General features: G+C 33.9%; 1 protein-coding gene across 2 annotated transcripts; it reads left to right on the top strand.

The window, feature by feature from the left end:
* Nucleotides 1-3,050: 3,050 nt before the first annotated feature.
* LOC114320514 (serine/threonine protein phosphatase 2A 59 kDa regulatory subunit B' zeta isoform) lies at nt 3,051-10,280 on the top strand. Of its 2 annotated transcripts, XM_028267591.2 has the most exons (3): nt 3,063-3,484; nt 3,577-4,872; nt 9,486-10,280. In XM_028267591.2, exons 2-3 carry the CDS (start codon nt 3,625-3,627, stop codon nt 9,873-9,875), a joined length of 1,638 nt encoding a protein of 545 aa, XP_028123392.1. In that variant the 5' UTR covers nt 3,063-3,484; nt 3,577-3,624; the 3' UTR covers nt 9,876-10,280. The 2 variants fall into 2 exon arrangements, with proteins under 2 accessions (XP_028123388.1, XP_028123392.1); XM_028267587.2 differs by having other exon boundaries at nt 3,051-4,872.
* Nucleotides 10,281-10,536: the final 256 nt, after the last annotated feature.

Here is a 10,536-nt window from a genome sequence, read left to right as displayed (position 1 = left end):
GCATTTAATTCTATGATCGGCTTTTAATTGTTTAATTGTCGGAGGAAAATGTAGATTATTATAATATTTGTTTTGAAGGAAATATTCTCAAATCATTTAATGTAAAAGATGTATGGTTAATTTTGTTTTTCTTTTCTTTCAATTTTATTATTATTTTTTCTGAAGAAATAATTTTTTACTAAAAGGACGGTCGATTCAAATTATCTACTGGGAAGTATTTTTGTGGCTAGGTCAGTGTGGGTGGTCCATAAATAAGTGAAGGATGGGCGGCCCTTTAATTCAAAATAATCACATCACTTCCCCGGTTGCCCACATCTAGTATATATTAGTTGAACATTCGATATTGGTACGGTATCTAATCAAATATTAAATGCGATGGTTACTTAGGTCAAGTTTGACATCTTTAAAATGATCTATCTTTTTATTTTTTTATCTTTTTTTCATCACATCACTTTTTTATTTTTTTACATATTTTTTTTCGTAAAACGACAAAAAATACACTTATTTAGATCATTTTAAATAACCCCTTAAATTTATATAAAAGTTCAACTTATTTATCTTATATTAAAAATTTTATATTTGTCGAATAAATTTCACTACAATCTTATTTTAAATGTAAATGTACATAAGTCAGTGTGGGTGGTCCATAAATAAGTGAATGATGAACGGCCCCTTCAATTCAAAATAATCACATCACTTCCCCAGTTGCCCACATCTAATATACATTAGTTGAACATTCGGTACGGTATCTAGTCAAATATTAATTGCGATGGTTACTAAATTTATATAAAATCCAATTTATTTATCTTATATTAAAAATTTTATATTTGTCAAATAAATTTCATTACGATCTTTTTTTATATATAAATGTATATAACAATCATATGCAATGGTTACTAAATTTATATAAAAATTTAACTTATTTATCTTATATTAAAAAATTTATATTTGTCAAATGAATTTCACTACAATCTTAATTTATATGTAAATGTATATAACAATCATATGTCATCTAACAAACTCCACTAACAATCATATAACAATGCATTTTATACACAATAAGCGAAAAATGAAAATAAAAATTTTAATTTAGCGATTGCTATATAGTAGATTGTAAAAAAAATAAAATAAAATAACATGCAAGTTTGTGTAACGAGTACTGTTAAAAATATTAATAAATATGAATCATATACAAATAAAAATATCTCCTTATAAAAGGAAAAATTATTTATAAATCCTATTAGGGATACTTATGTTACATATGATCTTACTAAAAAACTTATATTCCCATAAATCCTGTGGGAAGTTTGTTAACACATTTACTCTCAATATTAGTTGTTAATATAATAAATAATAGTAAAACCATATATAAAAAAATTAAATATTACCATAGATCATATCTATATAAACGTAACGTAATGTGACACCTATACGTAACGTGACACCTACATAAACGTAACGTGACACCTATGATCTATATAGGAAATTGCATATTATCATAGATCATATCTACATAAACGTAACGTAACGTGACACCTACATAAACGTAACGTGACACCTATGATTTATAGCAACATTCAATTTCCTATATAGTAAAATGTTACCATAGATTATATTTATACGAAACGTAACGTGACATCAACATAAACCAGCAACATTTTTACATTCAATTTAAAAACATAAAAACTCATTAAATTTGCGAAACGTAATGTGACACGTTACGTTACGTTACGTTTATGTAGGTGTCACGTTACGTTACGTTTATGTAGAATCTTGTGGAATACATTCCTATCTAAATAGGACTTGAGACTCTATAAGAAATTACACAGGACTTAACCTACCATAAGTGTCTGAAAAAAAGACTTATAAATAAGTCTCCCTATATAAAATGATATGAAAAATTTATATTAACAGTTGTGATTGGGAGCTCTAAGGTCATGTTTGATTCAAAAGATTAATAGTGAAGTATTAATAATCCTATTAAATTAGTGTAGTATTCACTATCCAATTTGATTAATATCCATTAGATTAATAATCACACCCCTACCCCATTACTAATAATCCTACAAATTTGTTGGATTAATTATCCATTGGATTAATAATCCTAAACCAAAATGTTAAAACAAACATGGAATAATTGGGCCTACAGATTAATAATCTCAATCCCATACTCTAATCCACCCAATCAAACATGTCCTAAAGGAGTTGCTCTAACAACAACTCTAATGAGCTAGCATGGAATAAAAAATTAAAAATTAAAAAAAAAACAAGAAACATATATCACATAAACCCACTATAAGCTCTTTAGAGCTAATTTTAGAATTCAAGAATTAGAGTTTTAAAGTATTTTTCTTATAGCTGTATTAATACATTTCAAATTAAATAGGCTTATTTTTTAAAAAAATATTATTATTACATAACTTTTTTTTAAAATTTATTTTTATAAATTAAACTCAACCTTATTGAGAATTCATAGATTCAATTTTCTCTTCGTGATCAAATGTATTAAAAATAAAGAAAAATTACGGTTACAAATAAATTTTTAATAAAAAATTATCAAAATTTATTAGTAAATCTCATTAATTAGAGCATCTCCAATGCACTAGGCATATAATACTTGTTAGTTAAAATGCCTAGTGTGATTCACTTTTTTCAATTCCAACGCACTAGGCATATGATTAGACATTTTGGCTCAACTCATATTCACTAGCTACATGTAGCTAGCCTTCAACGCTAGGCAAAATGTATTCAATCATTAGGATCATTTCCCTTCATCTTTGTTGTTGACGTGGCATTCTATAAAATTAATAGTATTGGATTAATAGCTAAAATAAAAAGCATAGTTGGAGTAAAAACATAAAACAGTTGATAGATAAAATAAAATATATATTTTATAGTAATATTTAGATAGGTAAAATGCCTACTACAGTTGGAGATGCTCTTGAACTCACTGATATCGTATGTACCTATATTAGTAGGTATGCTAGTTTCTTAACATAAATTGTTATGATATATATATATATATATATATATTTTGATGGTGATATGGTATTCTTTTTATTAATTCAAAAACCGAAAGTCAAAATGCCAATATTCCCAATATGTATATATAAAATTTATTTATTTATTTATTTTCCCTCTTCATCCCCACTCTCAACGTGGCTCGAAATATCCAAAATAGCTCTCTCTACAAAGATTGATTTTTAGGGATTGTAATTAGGGTTTCAATTCATTAGATTTTCAATCCAATCCCTGATAGCTCCATTTCTAGTGGTTGTTTGTGTCTTCATCTTCTTTCACAGATCTTCAATTGTAGTATCAATGCAAGTCATTTTCTCTCTCTTCCTCAATCTCTTCGTCCCTTCAATTCAAAAACGCAATCATTCGATTTCAAAGTCAACTCACACGCAGAGTCCAGACTTCTTCGATTTAGAAGCCATTCCACGCACTAAATCTCAGTGCTGAATCGTGATTTTGGTATCAGGTATGATATTGTGATTAAGGTTATTGTTTTGCTGTATAATTGTATCTCCGTGGTTTGTGTTCGTGAAATCTTGAAAATGTATGTGTTTTAAGGCATTTCAAGGTGGAAAATTTTGGGGATAGGGTTAGGGTTTTGTGGATATGATTAGGCAGATTCTGGGTAAGCTTCCTCGGAAGCCATCGTCGAAATCATCACACAACGATTCGAACAATGATGGGGCGGTTTCAACTATGAATTCCTCGACTTGGAATTCCATGAATAGCAGCTCGAAAAGCACTACGGTTTCTGGGAAAGTTTCGAATTTGGGTTCTGGTGCAGGTCGCTCTATCAATGGAACATATGCCCCAAACTCAATGAGTAAATCAAATCAAGGGAAGAAATCGGGTCCCTTGGCTGCTCAAGGTGGTGGACCGGTGTCGAATATTGCAACATATGAAGCTTTGCCAAGTTTTCGTGATGTTCCGAACCCAGAAAAGCAGAATCTTTTCATTAGGAAGTTGAAAATGTGTTGTGTTGTCTTTGATTTTAGTGACCCCTCTAAGAATATCAAAGAGAAGGATATAAAGCGGCAGACATTGCTTGAGCTTGTTGATTATATCTCCACTGTAAATTCAAAGTTCAATGAGGTCACAATGCAGGAAATTACAAAAATGGTAGCTACCAATTTATTCAGAACTTTTCTATCCACTAATCATGAAAGCAAGTCACCTGATATGTATGATGCAGAAGAAGAGGAACTGGCGACGGAACCATCGTGGCCTCATCTTCAGATTGTGTATGAATTTCTACTTAGATTTGTGGCTTCGTCAGAGACAGATGCCAAGCTTGCTAAAAGATATGTAGACCATTCGTTTGTGTTGCGTTTGCTGGACCTGTTTGACTCTGAGGATCAAAGAGAGAGGGAGTACTTGAAGACGATTCTCCACCGCATTTATGGGAAGTTTATGGTGCATCGGCCATACATTAGGAAAGCCATCAACAATATCTTCTACCGTTTTATCTTTGAGACAGAGAAGCACAATGGGATAGCAGAATTGCTTGAGATCTTGGGCAGTATTATTAATGGTTTTGCTTTGCCTTTAAAGGAAGAGCACAAGCTTTTCCTTGTCCGTGCCTTGATTCCACTTCACAAGCCCAAGTGTGTAGCCATGTATCACCAACAACTTTCATATTGCATCACTCAGTTTGTGGAGAAGGATATAAAGCTAGCTGACACGGTAATTCGTGGTCTTTTAAAGTATTGGCCATTAACTAACAGTTCAAAGGAGGTGATGTTCCTCGGTGAGTTGGAAGAAGTTCTAGAAGCCACACAGGCTGCAGAATTTCAGCGCTGCATGGTCCCCCTTTTCCGTCAGATTGGACGCTGCCTCAATAGCTTACATTTTCAGGTACTGCGTACAGTTTATTCACCCCAAAATCCATATTTGCTGAATTTATTGTTGTTGTTTCTTTTAGTGGTAGGTACTATATTAATTGTAAGGGTAAATTTTTGCTTTGTCCCCTTGGGTTTGGGGCATGTGTATGTAATCCCCTAACATTGGGTAATTCAATTTGCACACCACATTTTATCTCAGTACACACCATTTATACCTTTTGTATATCAACTTTCGAACAAAAAATGAATGTTCAGATATCAAATTTTGAACAAAAATAAATTGTTCGGATATCAATTATTGAACAGGATTTTTGTTCGAAAGTTGATATTTGAACAATTGATTTTTGTTCGGAAGTTGATATCTGTGCACAAATGGTGTATTGAGATAAACTGTGGTGTTGAATCGAATTAACCCCCTAACTTTAGGAAATAAGCAGAAAATATGGATTAAAATACCCTGGTAACATCTGTTAAACACACTTATAAATTCCTAAATACCCTCATTTTCTTCCTCCCTTGTGAACTAAACCTTGGTATATATGCATATATGTGTATAAAGCAATCAACTTCCCCCTCCCTTTCCCACCACCCCTTTGTGAAACATGACAAAGCAAGGGTCACTTGAGATGTTTCATATCTTAGAACAAAATCCTTTACTATGGGAATCCCCATAAAGGGAATTTAGCTCATCAGCCACAACTTCATTTCCCTACAAAGATTCTAGTGTTCTCAGTGGGAACTACCAGATTGAGAATGTATGGTTGGCAGTGGGGGAAGTGGCAGTTACTGAAAGAAATTGAATCACACCTCTTAAAGATTGTTAATAATGAACAGCTGGTGAATGATTTCAAGAGGAGCTCAGGAAGAAAAATAAAAGTGGAGGGAAGAAAATGCTACAACTGTCACTCCAACAGATTAATAAGCTTCAAGTAGATCTCAGAGACAGAAGCAATGAGACTTCTGAGGGAATAGAATTGCAAGGGAAATTACTCCAGCTGATTGAAACAAAATGCTTCGAGTTACTGTCAGACAAGAAGAAAAGAAGCAGTGTTGTTGCTGCTTAAAAAATTCTGAAACTCAATTCAATGGGACCAAAAAAAAAAAGGCAAAAAAATGGTGGTGGCGGGAACGAAAGGGGTTACAAGTGAGGGAGGGAGGAGAGGTGAGAATTGTGATGATGTGTTTTAGTCGATAAATTGTAAGGGGTTATGTGCACATGACTCAAACTACAAGGGGTTAAAGTGAAAAATCCCTAATTTTAATGAGCACTCTGTTGTAGGTGCATACTTCATCTTTGGTAATAGTGACATGTTTATCTTTTTGTCTTTCCTTTGTTTTGTTTTATTTGGAAATTCTTTTTGTTCTGACCAAACTTCTTTTCAATCTGTTATCCATTCTTTATTGGTTTTTTTGGTTTAGTGAGTCCTAAAATGCTATTTATACTAGAGAATTATTTTTTAATGACCATTCCTCTTTCAAACTTTCGCAAGGTTTCTCGCTAAGTCAGATTCATAAAAACTCAAAATTTTAATAGTTGGGTTTCTTTTTTGAGAAATTTTGGATTCATGATGTCTTGGATGCTTTATGCTATGGCGAATTTTGTTGGACAAGGAATTCTTTCTATAAACAGCTGAGCTGTTCATTCTCTTACTTGAATAGTCTGAATGGATTGCTTTATGTCTTGTATCCTGTGGCATGGCTTGTGGTGATCCATGCAATTATCACAATAAGATGTGTGGGATGTAAATCTGTACTTGAAATTGAGCAAGTGTGGCATATAACTCTACCCCAAGTCAAAATAATTTCAAGTTGACATGCTTTATTATTTGTTATGATAAATGGATATTTAATGTGGGTATAGTATGCCGGACAAAGACATCAGTGATGGATTCTTGCACAAAATCTTCTTGCTGTAGTATATTATGTGCCATTTTTGGATTTCTTTGATTTGCCATTATTGAACCCATAATGCCATTGTTGTTTCCTATGCAATGATATTTTCATGCCCCTAATTGGCATGTGACTCCCACAAGATGATTAGCAATTGATATAACTTGAGTAGAGTTATTACCATGATTCAGAATCTTTGGGTTGGATAAAGTCCAAGGTTTTATTTGTTACTATGCGGGGACAAATTTTATGTACTTTTGTATAGGATTTTATGAAGCTATAAATATTATACGAACAGAACAACCCTAGAAGATGGATAAGGTTTGAAAAAAGATATGTGGAAGTGTTTTAAGCTCTCTCTCTCTCTCTCTCTCCTTACATATATATAGGGATGATATGGGGTGGTCCCCTTTCCTGATCATGCCCCACCTAGAGAGATCTGTTCCCAGACTCCAACTTATCATAGGGGATTGCTTTTGCTGACCACAACCTTGCCCTGCCATATCAAATCACAAAGTCGATGTGCCAACCCAGTCCTGAATAGATAAGACTAAAAAGAGGCAACAGTAGAGGTTGTGAAAATCTTCTATGAAGAACAATTTTAGATCTCACACCAAAAGGTAAAAGAAGTTGGGAGGTAAACCTGTATAATATTCACCTTCTTATTTTTCTTGAATGTTGTTTATAGTGACACCACATAAGTTATTCCATTGGTATGCATATGTTTATATCCATATATAATATATCATGATTGGAAAAGTGACACCACATAAGTTATCTTCATGGAAGAAAGGACGTTGTTGAAACTATCAATTGGCAATGGAACAACAAGGCAGCACCAGTTTGGATTTTGGACAATATAGGCAGTGGCCAGTGGCTATATAAAAAGAGAGAATGTTTCTAACTTTTTGGAATACCACAGGCTTTAGTCCTCACTCTCATTGGCCTCCATCAACTACTGAATTTTCTTTACTTTCTATGTTTATTATTTAAAATGGAATTTTTGTTTTTCAGTTCTACAAGTCGTCATAAAATTTTATACCAGCCAATAGAAAATATCATTATCTTCCAGAAGATTGTATATGCAGCTTTTGCAAATTAAATCATCTATGAAAACAACATATGTAAATTTTTTTGATATTTCTTTCCTGTATGACAAGATGATACATAACTTCCATTTCCTGTACTTTATTGAAATGAGTGGTTCATTTTGGTAATTTCTAAAATATGATCATTTTCAACTGTTGCTGCTTTTTGCTGATGACTGTTTGTGTACTTTTTTTGTGGCGTGCACTCTATTGATTATTCACGTGCAATATATTATGTTTTTTTTGTGTACATATTTGATGCAGTAGAATCATTGTGGGTTAAAACAAGCACTGAACTACATGAGCTGTTATAACTAAGCAATAGTGGGATTACTAGTACCACTATTAGGGAATTTGCACAGTTCAAGTACTTGTAATCGGATAGGTTTAGGGAGGGAGGGCTTGAGTGGCAAGGCTTGAACCCTCTTAGAGGTTGTGACCTGACTTGAGAAGTTCTATCTGCCCCTAGTTTTGTGGGTGGGTTTGAATCAGAAGAATAATTCTCTCCACGAAAAGTTGGGGTAACCTGCCTACCTTCTCTCTCTCCTAGACTCTGTTGTAAGTGGACACCTCTCGTACACTAGCTGCAGTCTTTTTCTTCTTTTTTTTCTTTTTCTTTTTTCTTCTCTCTCTCTCTCTCTCTCTAATAGAAGGGGGACTGAGGAGCCAGGGAAAAGAAAAAGAAAAAGAAACTAACCATCAGTTTAGGACAAGTATGAAGATGATGTAGCTTCAATAACAGCTTTCATAATTTCTGTTGGATTGGTAATTTTTGTCCTTTGAGAGTGCGTTTGGTTCAATAATTCTCCAAGGAATGATTTGCTTGTGAGCTACTTCAATATCCTTCTTAGTTATATTTCTTACAACAATTTAAGTATCATTATTGATCGACACTTGACAAGATTTGGCATTTTGGAGTCACACACTGAATATTGTAGCAGATAATTGTACAAGCTGTATACTTCATGATATATTGTTTTCCTGGATAATCACATGGTTAAACATTGTAGCTTCAGACAAAGGTAACTACAGCAAATGGATCCATGTACATGACACTAAGTAGTTGGGAGTAGTTGGTTGTTTCATAACAATGGCGTTCTTAGGCTACCTTTTTCATCTCTCTTAACAATGACAATCAACCTTAGTTAAACGATGTAGCTTTGGACAAAGGTAACTACAGAAAATGGATCCATGTACATGACACTAAATAGTTGGGAGTAAGGTGGTTGTTTCATATCAATGACGTTCTTAGGCTACTTTTTTTATCCATCTTAACAATGGCAATTAACCTTACAGCCTTTTCTACCTCTTCCCTTGTCTGGAGGTTGAATTACTTCTCATTATCTGAGACCTCAGACAAATGTTGAAACTAAGAAAGGAGAGTTATTAGTTGGCTTTTGATATCCTTTTCCAGCACCAATGAGGTTCCTATCTGGAAGGAACTCACTCTGCTTTGTGAAAGTCCTCATGTCACTTAGTGAGCCTCAAACCGATATTCTACTCTTTTTTCCCTAAAAATAAAGCAAGATAATGCATCATACAAATCCAAGTCTAATAAGTCTTGGAAATTTGTAATCTACTCTATTTATCCTGAATATGATTAATGCATTTCTTGCTATCCTCAACATAATTGTCTTCATTCTGGCAGGTGGCTGAGCGTGCCTTGTTTCTCTGGAACAACGATCACATTGGGAATTTGATCACGCAGAACCGTAAAGTAATACTGCCTATAATTTTCCCAGCCTTGGAGAGAAACACACGAAGTCACTGGAACCAAGCTGTTCAGAGCCTGACACTTAATGTGAGGAAGATATTTTCAGATGCTGACCAAGCACTGTTTGATGAGTGCCTAGTAAGATTCCAAGAAGATGAAATTAAGGAAAAGGAGGCTCAGGAGAAGCGGGAATCAACATGGAAGCGCTTGGAAGATGTGGCAGCCTCCAAGGCTGTTGTAAGTAATGAGGCTGTGCTTGTGAAGTTTGTCTCTTCTGTTGCCATTGCTACCAACACAAATCTGCGAACAACTGTGGGTAGTTGACAGCATCATGCCATGCAAATTGGAGAAATTGCTCTCATCACATATCAAGGAATACAAAGGTGCAGTTTGGGGATCAACGAACCCAAAGGATGAAAAGTTAAGGGATTGGTGAGCCGCTTCCCTAGGGTTTCATAAATGCAGGTTTGCAAGCTGAGATTATGAAATGAAGGTAGAGTTTTGTGCATATTAAGGTGGCTCATTTTACCCATTTTTTTTTCCTTTGAAGGTTTGGATGGCTTATTCCTTCTTTTTTTTTTTTTCTTGTTGTTAGCCATGGATGGAGGTGTAGTGTGTGTTGTATATCATAAGGAATTTGGTTTATAGATGTAGCATTTCTTTGATTTCCAACCTGATTATAATATTTATTGTGTAATGAAGCAAAGAGACTGCTTCCTTTGTGCCTTAGTGCTGGCGTCTGTTTGCTTTCATTTTTACTTTTTTATAGTTTTTACATGGCGAAAGAATTGTATATGATCTGACTCGAGCTTTCTATTTGCAATTTTTTCTTGCCTACAAGTCTACGAAACTTGGTAAACATGTTTCTTTTTTGGTTAAACTCGGTAAACAGATTTTGGTGTGATACTAGGACCACAATGCAAAGAATTCTATGATTTTAGGGCAATAGCGGAGAAGTGGAACAAAAACTAAAGGTGTTTCTGGA

The sequence above is a fragment of the Camellia sinensis genome, chromosome 8 (genome assembly GCF_055761805.1).
Source record: "Camellia sinensis isolate YWXY chromosome 8, ASM5576180v1, whole genome shotgun sequence".
NCBI lineage: Eukaryota > Viridiplantae > Streptophyta > Magnoliopsida > Ericales > Theaceae > Camellia > Camellia sinensis.
Note: the sequence above shows the minus strand (reverse complement) of the source record. Positions and strands in the feature narration are given on the sequence as shown.

What these genes read in the sequence shown, in the direction of transcription:
- LOC114320514 (XM_028267587.2), top strand. Translation starts at nt 3,625, where the DNA reads ATGATTAGGCAGATTCTGGGTAAGCTTCCTCGGAAGCCATCGTCGAAA. An exon ending in TCAATAGCTTACATTTTCAG is followed by an intron (nt 4,873 to 9,485) that starts GTACTGCGTACA and finishes TCATTCTGGCAG; the next exon opens with GTGGCTGAGCGTGCCTTGTT.